The sequence below is a fragment of the Daldinia vernicosa genome, assembly GCF_022497035.1.
Source record: "Daldinia vernicosa strain CBS 139.73 unplaced genomic scaffold F5Y00scaffold_11, whole genome shotgun sequence".
In the NCBI taxonomy this organism is placed as follows: domain Eukaryota; kingdom Fungi; phylum Ascomycota; class Sordariomycetes; order Xylariales; family Hypoxylaceae; genus Daldinia; species Daldinia vernicosa.
The window spans coordinates 769352-790977 of NW_025953927.1; the positions used below are offsets into that span (position 1 = coordinate 769352).

The 21626-nt window shown below is 45.7% G+C and overlaps 7 protein-coding genes across 7 annotated transcripts; 3 read left to right on the top strand and 4 right to left on the bottom strand.

Annotated features, from left to right (window-relative positions):
- Nucleotides 1–741: 741 nt before the first annotated feature.
- F5Y00DRAFT_259875 (fungal-specific transcription factor domain-containing protein) lies at nucleotides 742–3687 on the bottom strand (the record flags this gene model as incomplete). The annotated part of the gene is made up of 5 exons (XM_048010951.1): nucleotides 742–1995; nucleotides 2049–2406; nucleotides 2458–3055; nucleotides 3113–3519; nucleotides 3611–3687. The coding sequence occupies 5 exons, from the start codon at nucleotides 3685–3687 to the stop codon at nucleotides 742–744; spliced, it is 2694 nt and encodes an 897-aa protein (XP_047867269.1).
- A 3348-nt stretch (nucleotides 3688–7035) lies between these two features.
- Nucleotides 7036–8878, bottom strand: F5Y00DRAFT_259876 (SET domain-containing protein; the record flags this gene model as incomplete). Its single annotated transcript, XM_048010952.1, has 5 exons — nucleotides 7036–7149; nucleotides 7274–7593; nucleotides 7739–8291; nucleotides 8369–8554; nucleotides 8612–8878. 5 exons carry the CDS (start codon nucleotides 8876–8878, stop codon nucleotides 7036–7038), a joined length of 1440 nt encoding a protein of 479 aa, XP_047867270.1.
- A 209-nt stretch (nucleotides 8879–9087) lies between these two features.
- On the top strand, nucleotides 9088–10850 carry F5Y00DRAFT_19937 (P-loop containing nucleoside triphosphate hydrolase protein). Its single transcript, XM_048005323.1, has 4 exons — nucleotides 9088–9375; nucleotides 9465–9474; nucleotides 9602–10718; nucleotides 10770–10850. The coding sequence occupies exons 1-4, from the start codon at nucleotides 9282–9284 to the stop codon at nucleotides 10797–10799; spliced, it is 1251 nt and encodes a 416-aa protein (XP_047867271.1). The 5' UTR covers nucleotides 9088–9281; the 3' UTR covers nucleotides 10800–10850.
- Nucleotides 10851–11209: 359 nt separating this feature from the next.
- F5Y00DRAFT_230973 (putative plasma membrane proteolipid 3) lies at nucleotides 11210–12603 on the bottom strand. The gene is made up of 3 exons (XM_048006972.1): nucleotides 11998–12603; nucleotides 11784–11918; nucleotides 11210–11708 (listed from the first exon to the last, which is right to left on the bottom strand). The coding sequence occupies exons 1-3, from the start codon at nucleotides 12012–12014 to the stop codon at nucleotides 11687–11689; spliced, it is 174 nt and encodes a 57-aa protein (XP_047867272.1). The 5' UTR covers nucleotides 12015–12603; the 3' UTR covers nucleotides 11210–11686.
- A 2329-nt stretch (nucleotides 12604–14932) lies between these two features.
- Nucleotides 14933–16154, bottom strand: F5Y00DRAFT_259879 (mitochondrial ribosomal protein; the record flags this gene model as incomplete). Its single annotated transcript, XM_048010953.1, has 3 exons — nucleotides 14933–15238; nucleotides 15302–15588; nucleotides 15647–16154. The coding sequence occupies 3 exons, from the start codon at nucleotides 16152–16154 to the stop codon at nucleotides 14933–14935; spliced, it is 1101 nt and encodes a 366-aa protein (XP_047867273.1).
- Nucleotides 16155–18242: 2088 nt separating this feature from the next.
- Nucleotides 18243–18746, top strand: F5Y00DRAFT_259880 (uncharacterized protein; the record flags this gene model as incomplete). Its single annotated transcript, XM_048010954.1, has 1 exon — nucleotides 18243–18746. The coding sequence occupies one exon, from the start codon at nucleotides 18243–18245 to the stop codon at nucleotides 18744–18746; it is 504 nt and encodes a 167-aa protein (XP_047867274.1).
- Nucleotides 18747–20497: 1751 nt separating this feature from the next.
- On the top strand, nucleotides 20498–21562 carry F5Y00DRAFT_230978 (glycosyltransferase family 1 protein). The gene is made up of 3 exons (XM_048006973.1): nucleotides 20498–20924; nucleotides 21000–21138; nucleotides 21245–21562. Exons 1-3 carry the CDS (start codon nucleotides 20600–20602, stop codon nucleotides 21375–21377), a joined length of 597 nt encoding a protein of 198 aa, XP_047867275.1. The 5' UTR covers nucleotides 20498–20599; the 3' UTR covers nucleotides 21378–21562.
- Nucleotides 21563–21626: the final 64 nt, after the last annotated feature.

Consider the following 21626-nt stretch of genomic DNA (forward strand, 5'->3'; position numbering starts at 1 on the left):
CTTACATATTTATAAATAACTAGCTTTTACAACAAGCGTGGAAAGATACATAGAAAAACAGGCAATGTATGCCTAAGGTTTACCTTAGGATGTTGTGTTGAATGCGAGTAAAAATTTCCTATTTGGGACACATGCCTTGCTACCTTATAGATAATTTTCCTGCCTTATAAAAAGCAGTAAAAGGTGAAAGGAATCGCTCTGCAATATGCATATGTTTAAGGCTTCTTTATTACTTAGGTCTCGAGGGTACTGGAAGTATTGTCCAGCCGTATAATAGCAGTAAATCCGGGCTATCGTAAGGGTGCCTTCCAGTTCAATAAGGGGTAGGTCGCTAATATGTAATAAAAATAAAATAGTATAGAAATATGGTGCGGTGTAAACCTTAGGCTTTTGTGTTGCCCGGAGGGTAACCTCTAGTGTAGACAGATAAGTAGATCAACAGACCAACTATAGACCAATATACCCCGTAGGCACGAGCTCCAACTATAGATAACCCAGATGCCGCATATAAAACAATACCAGAAGCAGTCTGGTCGCCTTGAACACCTAGAAGCCATTGTCCCGCAGTCGCGTGCTTCTTATGACCACGCAACTCGTAACCGATCCCGCGACACAAATATAACCATCCTCTACATCGACGCCACATACCAAGGAAAAGGATCTTACAGATCGCGGATAACAGAATCCTCGCCGGCTACCCCGCCCCCGGTATTTGACATGCTCGTATCCTCTCGCAAGAAATCAGATCCCTAAATTCAACTCAAGACCATCCAGAATTAGGTTATTGTCATGACTCGTCCGCGGCGGCGCCATTAACCCGCCTTGGTAGTCCTCACTTCCCACCCTAAGGTACATCTCGCTCGATGCGAGATCATCCCCAGAGCTGAGACTCTCGTCACTGATGCTGAGTACGCTCTGAGGTGCCCCCGGATTAGTCGTTATTTCGTTAATATTGAAGCTTGAAAGGTCCCATGACTCTGGAGACCATTCACCCATGGTGGCTGCACTGGTTGGCGTCTCTGTAAGTGATAAGGCTGGTCCTCCGTATATCGCGTCGTATACGTTAATCTGGCCTCCGTCCATTGCGCCAAGCAATGCTTCCCATTCTGATATCGACACACCACCACCTGAGCCGCCCTTATTAACTACTTGATTTGGATTGTATGGCTGGGGGCGTTGATGTTGGCTATGAGCCAGCGTCTGTGATGGATTTCGGGTTTGATTCGGCGCAGGCTGTGTCTCAGCCTGCGCATCGTTGAGTGAGAGGTAATCTAGATTTCGCTGTTTGGATCTGTGACTCGGCGACATACGCATCACCGTTTGAAATTGGCATATTGAGAATCCGTGATCGCGCCGGGTCATTGCCTGTTCTGCACTCATATCGAGCGATGCGCGTGATTGCGTGCGATGTACTTCTTGCCGGGTAGTTTGAGTATTGGGCACGGCCATACGGCGTAGTTTTTCTTGTAGTTTTTCTGGTTGAGATAACAGGTCTGTCTCGCTCATAGTCGCGCCGCCAAGTCGGCCAGCACTGTAAGGCGATTTCTTCGAAACGTTCAATAACGGTGATGTTCTCGCTGGGGGAGCAGCCATGGTCGTATCAGGACTAGTCCGCATTGACGTAGATTGAGATGGTACATCAATGGTAACAAGCGTCGATGCGACTCGTTTCAGGTCGTCGGAGCCGGGAGCTTTCGCTTTTAATAGCATCTTGAGAACGCTGTTGACAAGTCGTTCCACATCTTTCATAATCTTGCTCTCGTGTTTCAATTCCAAGCTTTGGTAAAGTAAGCTCGTCCCACACAGAACAAGAACATCTGTCTTATTTAGGCAGAATGAGAACGACATACTTCGCTCCTCTAAGAGTTCAATGATCTGCACGATGTGCTTGCTGGACTCTCCGACCATAATTAGAGCTGACGCAGCTTTGACTCCCAAGGTAGAGCCCACTGCAGGGCGATGAATAAGTCCCCGGACATAGTAGTATGCCAATGCCTATTAAGATTAGCCTTTACTCCATTAGGTAGCAAATATTTTCATCTACATACCAGAATCGGGGATCTACTCCCAGTGATATCTGTTGATGGTTTGTCTTGGGCAAAGGTTAGCCTGAGGTGAGTAGGCAGATTCTCATACCAATCTGAGAGATCTGCATCTAGCGCTGAAATTTGTTGTAACGATAATTCGTAAGATGTAGCGGCCGGGTATATCTTTTCAAGCACATTTGCAAGAATTCGGGAAACTCTGAATAACGCTAAAGCACTCGATAATCTCGTATACTCTCCTGGTAGAGTAGGTTGGAATCCTTTCTCCGTGACGTATTCATCGTCGGTATCCGACGGATACTCAGCGTGGATATCATCTTCCTTCAGCAACTTAGGAAGGCCAAGCATGGCAGCAGAAAAGCTAGGGGCTATTAGTCAACCGCCAAGCGACATCGGCTAGATAACGACTTACCAATCGAGTGTATACAACGTCCAGAAGACCTTCTTTCGTGTCTCGATCGTAAGAGCGCCGAATGAGAATCTTTTCTGGCTTTGATGTAACCCTAATCTATGGGATAGACCAACCGCAACACCTTTGTAGTGCTGCAACCGCTTGTAATCGGCTCTGATAGTGCAATAGATCAGAGCCAATACTAGGCACTGCAGTGTAATCATCGTATTGTCCATAATGATTGCGTCAAGGGCCCTTTGCCACTGGGCTTCGCAGGCGGTTATCTGCTCTACATCTGGTGCGTCACTTGAAAGAGCGGCGATACTGAAGACGAGGTAGACCTGCGCGAGCTTATGGTTATTTTTCACCTTCTCCGAATCGGCAACAAATTCTTCATATAACCGGAGAAATGTCGGTTTATGAAGCGCGGGAAAGAGTGGCGCCCATTCCTGGAAATAAACATTTACACATCTGTCCGAAAATAGGCGAGGTGGCACTCTCATCGACTGAGGGGGCGGTTTGGCAACCAGAAGGTAGCATCCTTGGATGTGAAGGAAAGCCTCGGGGTTGAAGTCAGAACATGGCTTTCCGTTTTCCTGAAGTTTACGCTTAAAAGATTCTAGAAATATAGTCAGATAGATATTTCTCATTAGCAATAGATAAATGATATACTTACCAATAAAACCGCGTCCGCTCGATGGCCCCATGAAATATGAGTCCGAATTCTCGACACCAAGTAATAATGGAGAGGCCTGCACACGGAAAGTATCTTCTTTTGGTGGCGAGTTAGGATCCCTTTTCTGTTCCGTCGCCCTCGGGCTTCCGGCGGCTCCGATAGATGATCGGCGATGATCATGCATTCTCGACAACATATCGATTTTTTCGTCTTTCTCGTCTAACAAATCCTTCACTTCCCTCAATTCAGATTCTAGCTGTCTCACTCGTTCCTCAAGCGATTCTGTATAACCTCGAGGAAATGCACGCCGGCTAAGTTTGTCGCTAGTGCGACATTCGAATCCGACGTTGGCGCATTGCGAGCAACAGGGACGGATGCCATCGCAGCGGATCTTCTTACTTCGGCACCTGCTATAGTCTTAGCGAGAGATATCAGAGAATAAGAGAATATCGGGATATCCTCTTCCGCTTCACACGTCACACGTCACACTTCACATACCTATCACAGGCTTGGGCGATGCGGCTCTGTGAGCTCGTGCCCACCTTAATCACCTTCATAGGTAGAATTCCAGGCATTTTGGCGGTGAATATATATTCTTGTTACAAGGCGATTCCGTCGATAGAATGTGTTCGCGTCAAATCCAGCACCCAGTTCCCCATCCCATATGGGTATATCGGTATCGGTCGGTGTCTCGTTAACGCCGATTGCGTATGTCAGCAATTTACCAGGAATCGCGAAATTTGCTCATCTCTTGCTGCCTAGTCGCGTACAAGTCCAGGGGAGACCGTGTCGTAGTGAAACCCGCTCGGACGCAAATTCGGTATAGCCTAGTATTCGTGTGTAGTATAAGTTGTCGCGTGGTAGATTTATTCGTCGGTGGGAGGAATAGGCGGAAAGATATGGAAAAGCAGGGAAAGCAAAGGGTGAGAGAGGATTGAGGATGCGTGGGGACAGCAAGATTAGTGGAGGAAAAGGCGAGAAACGGAGGCACCAATGCCCGCTACTCCAGATGGATTTTAGAGATCGGCGGGGTATTGTACTAAATTGGCGTGCGCTAATGAATCTGGGGGACAAGGGGAAACTACTTTTTCAGGGTAAGGAAGGGTAGGAAAGTACACGTTGAAAAGGGTGTTGTGGCATCCAATAACTGAAAACTATTACATCAGGTTTTTAGTTTTTATGCCCGATAATCTTTAGCTTGGGAGGCTAGAATAGTATAGTACACTAGATGGGATGAATGAAAGGGAAAGAAGCGGGGGGTATAATTATTATCCCGAGGGGAGATTAAGTAATGTCGTAATTAAGGAGAATACCTTTTAAGGTTACCTAAATATTGAAAGTGGCAACTTCCATGGAAGTTTTATTTTACATATACGAAGTAGTTACGGAATATAATATGTCAAGACTGAACACGAGTTGCTGTTGCGTTCCGGTTAGAACAAAAAGTTGTCTGAATGCCGAACTCGAAAAGAATCGGGGTGCATAAATGCGTACTATGTCCATATACGTGTACTATGTAAGCTAGAGTAGGCATCCCGGGCTTACTTACTGACATGGTAAAAGACAAAACGTTGGGAGACTCAACCTACATCATCCTTCACTCCACACGCTTACCCTATCCTGGCATTGGTGCGCTAGCCATGCAAGAAAGGCCCATCACGCGCGTAATTATGAAAGGGACGAAGTAATGAGGCAACAATGGTTGGCTAGAGATGTCAATATTGGTGTGGATATTACAAATAACATGCATTAACAGGTAGACGCTAAGTTTTATGAAGTTTCAATGTTCCATTCTTAACTTTTAAGTTCTTAAGCCCCTAATACATAAAACCTCCTAAGATAATCTAACATAACTAGGTAGTCCATGATATTCTCAGATTTGGAGCTTGGCACGCCATGGCCAAATAACGAAAGAATGACACCACTTCTGCCACTATCGTAGTTAGCTCCCCAAGCTTGAGAGGCACAGCAAGGCCAATGCTTCTGGAATTCTAGGATATCTGCCATCCCCAATCCCTTTTATCTGGGGAATTACCCCAGGTTTCGATGTTTCGCAGATACGCGAAGCCATTTCACACATGGCGACGGTCCACCTATTCTTAGCCTATGTATAATAGCGTAAGTTGTGTATACCAAGTAGTAGGTTAGATAGGTTCTGTACACCATCGCACCTAAAATATAAAAACATCATGGAGGGTCGCAAATCATATACATACTTATCTCTAGGTACTCCAAAATACAGATGTAAATTACTTCCCTATTCAACTAGTTAATACATATGTACCTAGGTAGATATAGTAGGCTTCGTTGTGGGCTGTTCAATGAGTGAGGTGCAGCTTTCTATAGAACCCGTATATTCCCGTAACTATAGGCCGGCGCCGTTCAGTACCGAGGTACTCAGAGAGTAGATATAAACCACGTTTTTGAGTCTTACTACGCCATCCCCGTCGCACTGCTCGATCGCTGCAGCTCTCGGAATGGTCGTGACCGCCGCCAAGACATCCTCCCTGCGTCTGCCGGCTAGTTCCTATATCCTACCTATATGCAGTGCGACGCTTGAAGTAGGCGCCAATGTACCAGGGCCATGTTGCGAACGTTAATAACCCGGTTAGTTAGCGACTCGTAGTTTATCCCCAGAAATAAAGACAGTGCAAGGAGTGTAACACTAAAGCTAGATGGTACTTAGAGGCTACCTCTTACTGTAATATAGTAGAAAAATCTTCAGTTGTCGACTATACGTTAGAGACATCGTACTAGCCTCTATCTACCATAGTAATATTTGATCTCTGCCGGCTTGCCAAATCAGCTTCGAAATCCTCGGTCTGTTGTTCTAAAGTAGAGAAGTAGTGCTGGAGAACCCTATGATTCGTCTTGTTGTTTAATAGCCGCGATCTCCTAGTGATATGTGATATCTTGGTAGAGCAAACGGAGGCCTGTTGGATCGACCCTTCTATCTGGAATGCGCGGCTCAGTCTATACCTAGGCTCCCGGAGGAAACGATCGGCAAACATACAAGTCAAAGATCTTGTTTTTTTCTCCAGGAACTTTATCTATCACGATCTCTAACATGGTTACAATGTAAATGGCTCCTGTGGAAGAGTCTGCACCCCGTCGATCTAAAGCCGCTCTAAGATGAGCGAAATTCGAACCCGGTCATTAAAGGGACTAACAAGGCATTCCAACCCCACGCTTATGGTCGGTTTGAACACAGTGATAGGCGTGAGACGGTCAGGCGATAAAATTTTCACCTAAACAATATCAGAACATACGGCCCGTTTTAGGGGTTCATCTTGAAGGGGACAATTCTTTTCCACATGGGGATGCCATATGGGGGGGTATCTCGTGCGGCTGTAGCAGAGTTACCACCGGTTAAAAGCACTCACGTCGTGGATAAATCGGCGAGGGAGATCATGGTACAGAATGCTGGGCCTTGTCATGTAAGGAACAAAACCCATACGCAGATGGAATTGCTTGTATAAGGGGAGTACCGACCGTATGCAACTGGGGATTGGATCAGGGTTCTCGGTCCGAATTATAAGCCCAAAGGGCCCTCTACGTCCGATAATCACACTTCATAGATTGATTTTTATCATTATACAGTTGATCAACGGTAAGTAAGTTCAGCTCCGAACTTCTCATGATGCCCAACGGTCCTTCGATATAAACGGATTGACCATGTCAACCATGCTGCTCTTGGTTCTCCAAAGAGGTAGCTAGCTCATCAAAAGTGCTAGCCCCATGATGTCATGCCACATCTGCAAGAAGCTGCCTACGTCTGTAGCATTTAAGCTGCATCCCAGTCTTGCCATGCAAACACATTAATTGTGCTGCTAGTGTGGGCCACACCCTGTCTGCAAGAATAATCTATAGACTGTGGTAGAATCCGAAGTAGCAGAGGCGAGGACGGTATTCGGAGATGTGCATTAGCTGAAGTCCTCCTCTTCGTCAGCGGCGGTGTCGGTGCCAGGGTTGTTTTGATCGGATCCCATCATCGTCAAGTATTCTACAACAGTGTCATCCCGAAGCAGCTGGTCTCTCTAGAAATGGGTTAGCAAATTATCATAGCCATGATGGGTTAGGCAGCTTTATCTCCCAAGGCTGAGTTCAAGTCAAGATCATCCTTGAGTAGGCATCTAGGTAAACTATAGGGTTCAGTCTTACCTTCTCATCCAAAACCTGTATACTCTTTTGGAGGATGCCAGTCTCGAGCGACCTCAATTGTGAAATGGCTTGGCGGACTTCTGTGTTTGCCAGTCCTACTACGGAGTCTCCGTTTTGAGTGCTGGTAAGTTGCTCGAGTTGTTGTTGAATGATACCCATAATAACGGTCACAACCCGTAGTTCAAATACCTGGTGTAATTCGTGGTCGTGAATAAGGTCTTTCATAGTATTTGATACGTTCGTAATATCGATATCTTGCCAGAATATTGCTAGATGACGAGAGCCGTCTGTCTCTTGCAAAACCCTGAACCGCAGCCCATCTGCAAGTTTAGCGGTTAATGTCAATATACTGAGATCATGCTAAATGAGAAAAATCCTTAGATAGCTTAATTATGCCCGTGACAGTAGTAATATCGTTCGCTAGAATAGCAATAAATGAGATATTAGAAGATTGGATCCCCTCACCTTCTTCATTCAAGCACATGAGATACACAAAAGGGGCAGTCCAGTGCGGGACACCACTGTCGTCTTCTTCTAATTTTAATTTAGGTGGCGTACCGAAAGCATGGAGCTTTGGTATCCCAAGCGGGTCGTCATCCAATGGTTCCAATGGTAGCGTTATACTCCTAGCAGCCGAACTTGGGTCGATAAAGCCGTAGCTAAATAACATTTCTGCTGGCGACTTATCCAGGCCATAATCGATAGTAATTTCACTGCCAGTAGGCGCTACGCACCCCTTACGTAGATAAAGGACTACTTCGCCCTCACTATTCTCATCAAAATAAGCAGTGGCTTGACCAGAATGGTTGACTAAATCGAGGCAAGGCACCATCGACTCTCCGGACTTAGGTAAGCCTAGCGAGCGGGACCGGTATAGGGCATCAAGAAGAATCCAGTCTCGGATGGTGATCGATTCGTCGATCGAGAGGATTTCGTTCCAATGCGGCAAGGTAGCCAGGTTTTCGCGGAGACCATCGAACTCCTTAGTTAGTACGGTCAGTTTGGCGGCTACCGCCGACTATCTAAATGTGTCAACTTGCACTTAAGTATTATAAGTACCTTTAGGTGAGATATCAAGTCCCATTAGTAGCTTACCTCTAGCGAAGTACCGTTCAAGTAGGAAAGCTCTAACTCAGTCCACATTGTAGGAGTCGGCACATGTGACGGTAAGAGACTGAAATATTGAGTCCAAGGTGTTGATGGACCCAGGCCACCTTGATAGTCAGGGGAAGATAACACTAGTTGATATAAGAGAAATAGTAATATATCTCCTCTAGCTGACTGTATAATACTTAGTATAAATCGTACCATCTTCAAAACAGGTAGGTATATACTAACTTGGCGACCTGCCGTATCCAGAAGCTGTCGGAAATTCTTATTCTCTTTAGCATACTCTTCTACACTTTCAGCTGAAAGAATAAGCTCCTTTGGGACTGTCAGAAGCTTTAAGGGTTCCGAGTCACCATCCTGACTGATTAGGTCTTTCTTAGCTACAAGGCCATTGCCTCGGCCATCGATATTAGCAACTGCAACATCGACAAAATTAACGCCGTTCAAAGTAGACCAGGCAGGAAGGTCATCTAACGAAAAGTGACCTCGTCGCATTCTGAACGTTGAGGACGTGAATATCTAAGGAGAATTATGAGATGGGTGAAAAAGAGTAAACGGTCCAGGAAATCAAGCTAATGATGCAATGTAACTCCCGAGCAAGCTTGCGGCTAGCTGCTACCTAATCTTAGCACTTACAGGTACATGTACTCTTTTATAGCGCGTATTTAGGTACCTAAGGCAGGTACCTAAAATACGTCAGTACCTAAAGCTACGGCGCCGTTACGGCGGGCCTCACCCTCCGAAACTTGTATTATCTGAGTTTTCTTCGAGACTCGGGCAACGGGGGCATCGGGTGCAAATCACCCCACCATCTTGACCTCGACCTCGTCCTTGCATCCCCCGCCTAAGTCACAAGTGCCATAATCCGTCTTTATTTGAGAACTCCAAGAAGCGCAAAATGCCGCGGGATCCCTTGATCGGCCTTGTAGGCAAGCCTTCTGCTGGCAAGAGCACGACTCTAAACAGCTTAACCGATGCGACGTCCAAAGTTGGTGGGTCGAACCTATCCAACAAAATATATTGTGCTATTTTATACATTATCGACCCGAATTTCGGAACTGATATTTGCGATGCCACATAGGAAACTATCCGTACGCCTGTCCCCTGCGCATCGTAGTATCTACTTAGGTGCCTATGCATCAGCCTAGAAGACGAGAGATATATGTGTCCGCAGTAATATATTCATTTATTCTCCAACTGACAATGCGCTTTCTTTAGTTTCACAACGATTGACCCGCAACGAGCCATCGGTTATCTCCAAATAGCATGCGCCTGCGAACGCTTCGGTGTACAAGATAAATGCAAGCCTAACTATGGATCGTGTGTTGACGGCCGCCGTTCCGTGCCAATCGAGCTTCTCGACGTAGCTGGACTTGTTCCCGGCGCACATCAGGGCAGAGGTCTAGGTAATAAGTTTCTAGACGACCTCCGACACGCGGATGCTCTAATCCATGTCGTGGATGCTAGTGGGAGGACGAATGCTGAGGGCGAAAATACACGAGGATACGACCCCTCCCAGGATATAGCATGGTTACGTGGTGAGATCGTCGCCTGGATTAAAGGGAATCTGTGGGAGAAATGGGGTTCCATCAAGAGGCGACATGTTGCTGTCAAGGCTACTGCTGTCGAAACCCTTCAAGGGCAGTTCTCAGGCTACGGAAGTACGGCAGCAGTAGTAGCACGCACCCTGGACCGTCTCAACCTGAAAGAACCGCTGGAGCACTGGACCGAGGAGACGGTGGACCGTGTTGTTAGCGCATTCACCGATGAGAAGTTCCCCACGGTGATCGCGCTAAACAAAATCGATGACCCTGATGCTTACACAAATCTCATGAAGATCACTAAGATGCAGGACCCCAATATGGTGGTCGCATGTTCCGCGAAAGCCGAACTATTCCTACGAAAAATGGCCAAGCAAGGTTACATAAGGTATACGGAGGGAACTGAGTTTGTGGATACACGCGAAGATCTAATAGCAGACGGCGACCCAGACGGCGGGGGATTGAAGGAGTTGGATGAAAAGAATAAGAACACCATCGAGGAATATAGAGATATGATCTTGTTCCGGTATGGGTCCACTGGCGTCGTCCAGGTTCTTTCAAAGGCGGCCGAAATACTCGGTCTCGTACCCGTCTTCCCCGTACGAAACGTATCGACTTTCAGTTCCGGTTCAGACACGAAGGTCGCATTCAGGGATTGCGTCCTCGTGAAAAAGAATTCAACTGTGGGCGACGTTGCGAGGAAAGTCATGGGCGATGCGCCGATTGCCTACGTAGAAGGGGTGGGAGGCGTTCGAGTCTCGGAAGACGCCGTCGTGACCGCAGGCAAAAACGACGTAAGTATCCGTCCAATCAGACAATAGAATCGTGCTTACAATGGCTTCTAGGTTTTATCGTTTAAGATAGGTCGAGCGTAATAAATAAAGCCACTTGATTGAATGATCTATTTTTTTCTCTTTCTCATATAGTGCTTATACGAAAGTCCCAAGGACTCAAAACTGGACTTTAGTTAAGTGAAGTTATTTATGCGCTGTATTATCACATGATGCTGCCGTCTTTACAACTCTTCTAAGTTTCCGCCCAAAAAGGCTATTCTGATTTGACTTAGTAAGTATTGAGTTATTGTTAACAATTTCCTAAGCACAGAGTATTTCGTTGATCAAGACTCTTTATAATATCGTCCCGTATGGAATAATGCATCTGCTTATTATCGTCTCCGGCTACAGCGACATAGTTAACTCTTACGACGTTCAGTAGTAAATTCCTACGATATGGAGCACACGCATTATGGTAGAAATACCTCGGCGCAAATTCAATAAACAGATTGTTGAGGGGTATCGAAATTCATAATCATTAATGCTAGTAGGGAGTCTAAAAATCATCATGAATGCCATATAGCAAGCAATCAATGCTCAGCTGAGCCGTATCCTCAATCCATCCCCCTCTCCTCCAAACCGTCATTTCTGCAAATCATCGCGGTTTTGATTATAAAAGAAACAAGAGACATTCGAGTCGTCGAAATTAAGAGGCGGGCCGAAATGCTGGAATGTGGTTGCATGGACAAGAAGTCGAGTGACGTCTGTCAAAGCCAAGAGCCAAGAACCAGCATCATGCGATGCACCCCCGCGACTAGCTTGAAAAGACAGAGCAATGGCTGGATCCACGCAGACGCCTCCGGAAAATCACGAACCCCTGCGCTGCTACACGATTGGTCCAACCTCTCAGATGTCGTCTATGGTTGAATTTTGCTATGCTGTCGCTGCATTACGAAAAATTAAGGAAAGCCGCAGGTTACTCGAGCGTCTTAATATTTCAGAATAATGTACCTGCAGGGAGGATATGTTAGTTTACCGTCCAATCTATCGTCTACCCGAAAAGATGATGGTGTATCGGGAACTTACAGCGCGTGTAGGATACCCGGGATGTAACCCAGAATGGTGAGCAGGACGTTGATGCAGAAGTCGGCACCACATCCTCGCTCTAAGAAGACACCTAGAGGCGGTAGGAGGATGGCAAGAATGATCTTGCAGATATCGCTAATGTGAATCAAACCAGGTCAGCAGGTGGAAACTTATAATACCGGTTGCGAAATGCCGGTTGGGAATTGCTTCTTACCTTGCGGTGAAAGGCATTATGTGAGATTTCGGTCGTCGACTTGGACGCGTGTGGATGATATGTTTGTTTTCGTGGTATGTGATGTGGGAATATCGATAGCTTGTGCTTTCGTAATTTTTTCTTTTTCGATTTGGAGTTGATTTTAGACTTGGATTGGATTTGGAGGTAGAAACTGGAATGAGTTATCGAGATGGCGAAGGGAATACAGTTTAAATAAGGAATATCCACAAGGTCTCGTAATGGATTAGGATTGGTATCGAGTTACCACGGCAAGGTATTGATTGATGATCTGATCCAATGCAGAAATGTGTAAGGGTTGTTTTAGGCTTGGTTTGCCTTTGTACACGGGAAAGAGGTGCCGTTCCTTGAATTCTTTGGACGCAGGCCCCGGAACTATGATGCATATCCAACGAAACAAGAACCGAATTTGCTTTCAACTGCTGCGTCATACATTCTCGACCCGAACAAACACGCTCTAATGTAACGGGAAGGTACGCGCCAATACGTACCCCTCAGCCCCTACGAATTGCAATTGCGACAATTCCACAGTTTCCACTTTATTGCATACATAGCCTTCAGGCACATACAATACAATATGAGGTAGGCACACGTTATGAAGTATCCAAGTCGTACTTTCAGGTAGCCTTTTTGAATAATTTATATGATTTACCTAAAACTATTTTAAGTATCTACCTAATTTTCTAAATCTAGCAGTCTGTAATAGGTCACTTCTCGATTTAAAAATATCTGACACGTTCCAATATGTACGCATTATGATAAGCAGATACACGTTCTAACCTAGTTGAGATTCTACCCACCTACACTTACCATCCTGGCGGAGGTGTATTGCTCGTGACCTCACCGTTCCTCATGAGCCAGAGGATAGCCTTGGATAAAATGACGTCATGATCTGTGGCGCGACCCGGCGGTGGCCTGGTGTGTCTGCACTGCTGCACTATGATTGTGGCTTGACACACTCGATCTTATCAAAATTTAAAATTTCGACCGTTAGTTCCAATAGTCGATGCTAGTGCCTACATCATCTGTTCTAAGAGAATTGCCTCTAACATATGAGAATATCCATAGGTACCTTAGGTAATCTAGGTAGTATGAAAATTTTAGCTTCTAGAATTTCGGATTGGGAAACAAGACTTAAAAAGATCTCAGACGAATTTACTTATCAACATTCACGCCAAGTTAGTCGACACGTGGCTAGGTAATATCTTCTAGACCACACCTTCATATAAAAGTTGTGGCGCATGATCGTACAAAGGCGAAAAATCGTTAACATGGAGCCCCACGATTTTTAACACCGCCACCATGGAGCTGCTGAACCTGCAATAGCCGTGAGCCTCAATGTGATGTAATTTGGTACCTAGCAATATCAAACCGCCACACCATTCAATCCATAGCACATTCTATAGCGCAGAGCAGAAGACGACGACATCTTAATACTTGAAATTCCCTACAAAACAAGGTGCCATTGCAGCACCGTCGTTCGCAGCCGATCTTCCGCGCGGGACTCATAACTGCAAGGCCTACATGATTGCCGAGATGCCGTCTTGGCAAGCTTTCTCACGCATTCCATAGAGCTGTCAGCTAAACTTCCACGGCCAGGACCTCAGGCCGAGATATAATATAACCGAGTGGTCATTCGGGAACATCGATAGCGTTAGTTTTGCATGTAAGCAACAGGGCAAGTCACTTATGTACATACGTACATGTGCTACCAAAAGATCAGTCATTTGTTTACACAATCGGTAGCGCCGAAACTTTGTCCATTTTCGTTAGTAATTGGCTTCCATAGACGGCCTACAAGTTTGGACAAGTGAATCCATAATGGTATTAGTCGAAGTGGTAACTATTCGAAATAAGAAACTTTCTATATTGCAATGAAAAGGGGTATAATATGATTGGTATGATGCTTCCGGCGAATGTGGGATGTGGTACGAACTCATCAGATCTATCCGCATAATTCTTAAATGAGGAGACTATCGATGGGATATCATCTATCTCGTCTAACATAATGCGCCATCTCTAAAGAACACAAAATCACTTCATGTTCATGCACACTTGAAAAGTAATCCAGATAATTCCTCGCTCCCTCACCAGCCCGCCTGTTATGCAGCTCGCCTTGCGAGTCCTGAGATGGCGGAACCCCGTACTTCCATCTCCTGATTGCTCTTGTCCTTGAATAGTATCATGTAGACGAGCTAGGTAGACTAAACGCCGTAACACATGCTCGGTGAATGCACCGCCTCCCGTGCACTTACCGACAACACCTGCAGCTAACCACTACTGCCCAAATATCCTTACCGATCCGCTCGTCTCGTTCGGTTCCCGGAAACCGAGGATTCCGGAAGCCGGGTTTGTCTATGTCGTAGAAAAGGGGCTCCGAGGCTGGGGATGTACACTGGACAATATATTACTACAGCTGCGACGCCGAGATAATAACTGTTGACGTGAAGAAAAGACGGGAAATTTTCGCTATTGGTATTATTCTCAATAACGATCCTTCACCACTTGAATGTCTTTTAGCCGGGAAGCAAGTAGCCACGAAGTCACTCGCTAATAAATTTAGTTAGTGCTAATATACGCGGATTCCTCATTCAAGTTGTTAGGAGTTCTTAAACTTACATTATACTTTATAACTAACAGTGGAAGCTCTGGATCAACTCCCTGGCGCTTATGAGAGGGTTATTAACATGATGAGTTCCAATTATAATGAACCATATCTTAATACGTAGGCTGACTCCTGGTATCGAAAGACTTGCCTCTTCCACGATTATTGTTTTTTCCTCTTTAGCTAGTGAGACTTGCTGTCTGAGAACCAGATAACTTCCCTCAGTAGCATCCTAGTTCGTAGTGTTTGTATTTGTATATTCATACAGCGAGCTCCCAAGAGCTGGCATTTATCTACATGATATTATACATATCAAACCCGCCTAGGCTGCGCTATTCTACCTAGTGGTGAGAATTCATTTAGCTGCGCCCGGGCATACTCAGGAACTCTAACTTGAGGTTTAGGGACATCGAAGAATTGTTCGATCTTCTCTTTACCATCAATCAATGCGCCGGCTTCTTCTTTCGTCTGATCGAGTAATAGTGACTTCTGCCTCGTTTCTTCGAGAAATTTCATCCGCTCTTCAGTCATCCTCCATTCCCTTGGGAATTTGGGCTTGATCTTAATTGGGTGATGTCTCGTATCGAGAGGAATGTCCTCAAACATGTCGGAGGGGTCCTGAAGGATACGGTAAGCAATGTTTGGAATTAGTCGGGACTGGACACGATAGGATTAATATACCTTTGCTCGCGCGATTAAACTCTCAACTAAGTCACCAAGATATCGCTTATTCTGCGCCTGGTGTTCGAACTGCTCGCAGCTCATCTTGGCTATATCCGTTTCTGGATTGTAGCGGGGGCCCAATAACTTCTTTAGTTTTAGTTGCTGGGCCTCGTCCAGTGGCATATCTTTAGGCGAGAATTCAAGAACCACTTTATTTTCCGCGGGGTGGAATTCACCCATATAACTCGTGTATCGGAATCGCAAGGGTTCCTGAGCTGTGGGTGGTTCGAAGGGCCGTGCCAGCTCTGATTTTATGGGTTAATGGATGGCTTCTTGGTCGAGAGACAATATGAGAGCACTCACTAGATAGAAGAGGCATCTCCCAAGCAGCAATGCGAGCATATTCTCTCTGCTCGCGGTACTCTTCCAACTTGCCGTGCGCCATGCTCATAATATCATCCTCGTCGAATTCGTCCTCGTTCCGCTCGTCCGTAATCAAGTCGGTATCTTCCTCCTCGTCATGCCAGAAAGGTCTTTTGAGCTTGGGTACTCTTTGCGCATTCGACATGATAGCATTGGCATTATTTAACATTTGTTCTTGGATCCGCGTCGACGCTTCAAATTCGGGGTCTCTTAACGCAGCACGAAGAGATCTTTCCATTTCAGCGACGGATACGCTGCCATCGTCTTCCTCGTCTTCCTCGAGCTCATCCTCTTCCCGCTTAGATGCGCGACTCCATCGTATAGGTGTTGAGGATAAGGCTCGGGCCGGAACGTATATTGGTGGTATTCGCGGGGCAACTTTTCGAGGAGTTGGAGGGTGTCGGAAAGCCCGTAGGCACAATCGCACCGACTGTACTCCAGAGGCCATGGCGATTAATGGCTATGTCCCAGCATCCGCTCAAACTGCAAGAGTCGAGTTAAGGAAAAGGCTTTTGCTTTTTCCTAAGCTGAAGTTAATTGATTGATTAATTGACGTCGATTGCATGCGCAAAAGATAAAAATTCGGTGGATCTTGAATTAACCTAAACGCTTTTTTTGATTGGCTCCCAGGTCTTCAACTCCATGCCATGTGCGTATTAGTACCAGGTACGTACCTTGACACACATTTCCATATGTATTATGTACTTCGTACCTCAGAGCTTAACGAATGTCCACGTGATCGATATAACTCCTTATTTCTAACCCTCATCCGTCGTTGGCTGTCGTTGGCTGTCGTTGGCAGTGAAGGCTTGCTTGATCTATAATTGCGACATATTAAAGCGTTGTATAAACCACTTATTTTCTCTTCTAACTATGAAATTTATTGTGTAGGGGATTTATTCTTACAGGGCACAGCAATAGAGACAATACCTAGCTCTACTACTTCGAGCGTATCTGATAGCTAGGAGTACATTGCTCTAGACTTCGTTGGCGCAAAAAGAAAGCCCCGTATATTTATTTTCCAAGCATATAATAGCAGCATTTACCAGTTTGTGAAATAGAGTAAGGGAGCTATTTGGGATCGGAGGTTGCTGTCAGGGTTTTAGATGAGACACCTAAAATAAAGGACACTGTCAGTATGTATAGCCACAGGCTCCCGTAGCTATCTTGGAGTTCCACACGGAACAAGGAGGTTATTTCCATGCTGTTTGGTTCCATCTCGTGAGCCTCATTATATTTTAAGCTCTGATGACCACTCTCGCAAAAACGACGCCGTAATTGCTTAACTAGCAATTCAAGCCCCGGAAATATATAGACAGGAGTGAGAGATAGATAATAATAGATAGACTGGAAAGCAAGAAGATGCTAAAAAAAATAAAAGAAAATAATAAAAAAAACATCCCAAGCAAGGCGGCGTGTGGTCTTATGGTGACTGCTGCTGCCCTGGCTCTATTAATGACTTCATAGATAAATTGCCCCCGTAGGCAACCGAACCCCCCAAACAGCAGGCCCTACGTCACGGTCTGGACAAAGTCCAAGTTTGAACGAGCAGCAGGTTGATTCAATGCTTGAGTATGACATGGGTTCGAACCCTAGAGCTCGAGTTCCCATGTCGGTGCCCACGTGAAATAGATCACGTCCCCCTGAACCGACTTGACCACACAATCAACCACTGCACCATTTCGGGCTAGTGATTGTTCCTGCAGTTATAATTATTTATATGCTCTCTATCGGCCCACCACTATTTCCTATTAGCCAACGTGCGATCCCCCTAACCTCAGGCTACTACATGTACCTATTCAAATTATTTACCACTGAGCAGTAGCTTCCACTTCTGTAAATCCAACCACCAAACCAACTTTGAGGTTTTCAACTTGAAATTTATTATTTCTTCGTCTCTGCAAATTCTACCTCAATTATTTCAGCCCCTCTCTCCTTCCCGACATTTCCAATCCCCAACACAACAATAAAAAGTTGTAGTCCTACAATACTTATTTTCAAGAGGCATACCTAACTACGAAGTTTTTGTGTTTATATTTATAACACCTTTTTTTCTTCCGCATTTATCGTGACTCGACTGTGAATACTCACGCTTCCACGATTAAAGAAAAAGTATCTTGGTCTGCCTTTCACTACACTACCGAGCTTCTTCAGGTAAGTAATAGATATTATTTAGTATCATACTTCCTTGCCCCCTCCCACCAAGTCCCTGTCAGGATTCTAGATGAGATATCTAGGATAAATAACATGTATGTATATACGAGCCGTGGGCTCGCCAGATAGGCTAGAGTTCCTCGCGCAACAGCGAAGTTGTTTCCATGCTCTTTGGTTCCACTTCGTGACAGTCCCTTACGAGGCACTATATCTTGCTCCTTATCGCATTACTCTATTTTAATCCTCTGTATGGTACTATCATGTTCAGCCCGACTACAACAGCTTGGCTTATAACCCCTATGCTTGTATTTTCGCTGCCTAAAGCTTTTGCTGATTTATCGATAATTTAGCATAACCAGACATACCTCAGATTTCGCAAGCAATGTCTGCCGCCGATAGTGCTGAGATCATCGCTCTCAAGGAGATCATCCGCAAGGTTACTAGAGAGCGAACTCAGGCGCGCAATGAGAAGCATATCGCCATCAAAGCTAAGAAGAGCGCGGAACAGGAGGTTGCAGAACTACTCCGCCGCTACCATGGCGTGGACGAACAACTAGAGCTGAAAGAGAAAGCTCTGGAAAGCCTAACTGAGAAATACATTACTATGGTTGACAAGAAAAGCGATATAATTAGGCGTTACCGAAACAAGCTTAACAGAGCCAAGGCAAATGCTACCATGCTGGATGATCGTATCTCCAAGTGGAAGGAAACTGTTGAAAATCTCACCAAAAAGAACAACACTGTTATTGAAGAGCGAGACGCCATTGCTGAGAAGTACAAGGATGCAGTTAAAGAGATCAAGGACCTTAAAGAGGAGATTGGAGGCTACGTTGAGCTGATCGAGGAACTTTACGACACGATCGAAGCTCACCATAAGGAGGAATAAGCTCTAAGAGAGCAATCGTGTGGTCTATATCAAGGAACTAGTACGAAGTGCATGGCCAGTTCGGGGGGATAACCCGCCAAATCGGCTACATCAGCCCGATACGTCCGCACGAATACAGGTCGAGGAGAACGTGCAACAACATGGTAACTAGGTAGACCTATTAGTTACGCCGTGAAATAAATCGTCAAGTTTATTTGAAAGGTACCCTTATGATTTATCTCAATCTGTGCAATATGCTACAAGAAAAGAATACACTCAATGCCAAGGGGGGTTTATCAATATTAGAGGTCTCGTAATCTTATTTGAGGTCATCCTTGCACTATATACCTTTCAACTTTACCCTAACACAGCACCCCCTACCCTTACCCCTACCCCCAGCAACTACCTATACGAGACACCATACCTAACCCCCACATCTGTCACGAGGTGGAACCAAAATAGCATGGAAACAATACCATTGTTCCGCGAGGAACTCTAGCCTAACTATGGAAGCCTATACCTATCCATACTGAACATGTCCTTTGTTCTAGATGTTTCATATAGAGTTCTGACAACATCTCCTCACTCTATTCTTGCCTCCCGCGCACGATACCTTTATGTTCAACTTAAGTACGACGTAACTCACAACCGCTATGTTTCTATTTTCTAAAATCGTTACTAATATAACTAGGTAGACACACCAGCACTTTACGCAAGACACACCAGCAATTTACGCAAGATGTCTACTAGCGACACTGAAGAAACTCCCCAGGAGACCATCCGCAGGCTTACCAAAGAGCGAAACCGGGCGCGCAATCAGTTACTAATCGCCAACGAGAAAGTGACTGATAGCCACGGCGAACCACTGTACACCAAGAAGGAACTCGCGCAAAGTATACAGCTAAAAACTAGAGCCTCCACAAGGACCATCACCAGTCTGAAAAAGAGAGTCTGTATGCTAGAAGACGATAATAGGGCTCTCACCGAGGAGAATTACCATCTAACCCAGGAGAATTACCATCTAGCCAACGAGGTCAGGAGTCTCAGGAGGGCGATCAAAGCTATTTCCAGCGAGAACACACATCTTATTTGGACGAACAACCATGCGGGCGAGGAGGTCAAGATCCTCAAAGAGCAGAACGAAGGCCTCCTTGAGCAAGTTGAGGGGTGCTACGAAGTAATTCGGTTCCGCCGCGAGAAGAAATAAGCTCTAAACGAGCAGCCGCATGACCCCAATCAAGAAACCGGTACGAGGTGGATATGGGGGGAACAACTTGCGAAATCTGCTGCTTTGGCCTAATACGTCCGCATAGATGCGGGTATACGAGAACGTGCAATAGCATAGTTGGCCTATTAGCTACGCCACGAAATAAATTGTTGAATTTACTCAAATAGCCTTATGATTTGTCTCGATCTGTGTAATATGCGGTGATAAAACGATGCACCCCAACACCCCATAAAATATTATCTACCGTGTCGTAAAGCTATCATATTTTAGAAACTAGCCTTTTGTAATACCTAAATAAAACCCATCAGTAATACCCAGTATTTATTCCTAGTAAAAGGGACAGTTATTAGATAGGCTCGAGTTGTATCGCGTGGAGAATAGGGGTCACTCCTGAGCACCTAGCCACAGTTGTCGTTGACACACTGCCACATGGGCGCCACTAGATTACCTAAGCATGGGTCTATGGAGTTGTCACAGGCAGCTGACAGGGTTCAATGGACGCTAGCTAGCGGTTAAAAGCGCCTAATCTGGTAAAGAACTCTGCCCTGCAGCCAATCAATTTGTGCCCACGTTTCGTCTCCAATTGTCTTGACTCTCCATCCTACGCTCCTTACATCAGATAATCTAACTTGAAGTAATTGTCCTCATGGCCCGAACCAAATCCAGATACGCCTTCGTCACCATCGGCGCCAGCGCCAGTTTCAAACTTCTCATCGAGGAAGTTCTCTCAGAAGCCTTCCTCGCCAAGCTCAAGTCCCTCGACTTCACCCACCTGATCATCCAGTGCGGGCCCGACTACGATTACTTCCTGGATGCCGAGCCGCCGGAGCCGAGCCCCGACGACCCCGACGAGCTTCTTGTTACGGGCTTCACTTTCCACGACGACATTCGGAAATTCATGGAGCTCACTACTGCTGACCACTTTTCTCCTTCGTCGAAGCGGGACCGCGGACTGATTATTACTCACGCGGGTATGTCGTGATAGCCAAGCCCTATTAGGTAGCTACCCAAATTAGATACTTCTTGTGCTGATAATTCTGCCACAGGCTCCGGAAGTATCCTGGAAGCACTCGATTTCGACTCGGCGCTGATCGCAGTGCCTAACCCCACGCTCATGGACAACCACCAATCGGAGATTGCCGAGGAGATGCATAGCCAGGGGCACCTAATCCAGGGCAAGATTGGGTATGCTTCTTTTTCTTGTTTTTTTCTTGTTTTTTTTTCTTACTCACGTGTAACTCTTTCTCGCATCAACCTATCTCGTAAAGACGTACTAACGGGCTATAAACAGTTCGCTCGTTGATATCATCAACGAAGACCTCCTCACGGCTCCCAAGAAGCAGTGGCCCCCGGACCCAGACCCGGAGTCGGAGTGGCCCGGTGGTCTCTGGGATGTCATTAGCGCTTTGATGCCGGGGCGCTAATCCTATATTTGGCCACCAACCGGTGGTTGGGGTTATTTGGTTTTGGCGTTTACTAGGAAAGGGAGATACCCAATTGCGACTGTTTTAGTTTCCGCTAGGTAACTCGACTAATATTTACGAATAGACTCTTGTTTCAATGACTATCCTATAGCATAGTTATATAATACTATAATTGCCGTGCTTAACTTCAACTATAATACTGTGCCTATTGCCTGGGTATAGCGTGTAGTAAATATCTATCATAGTCTA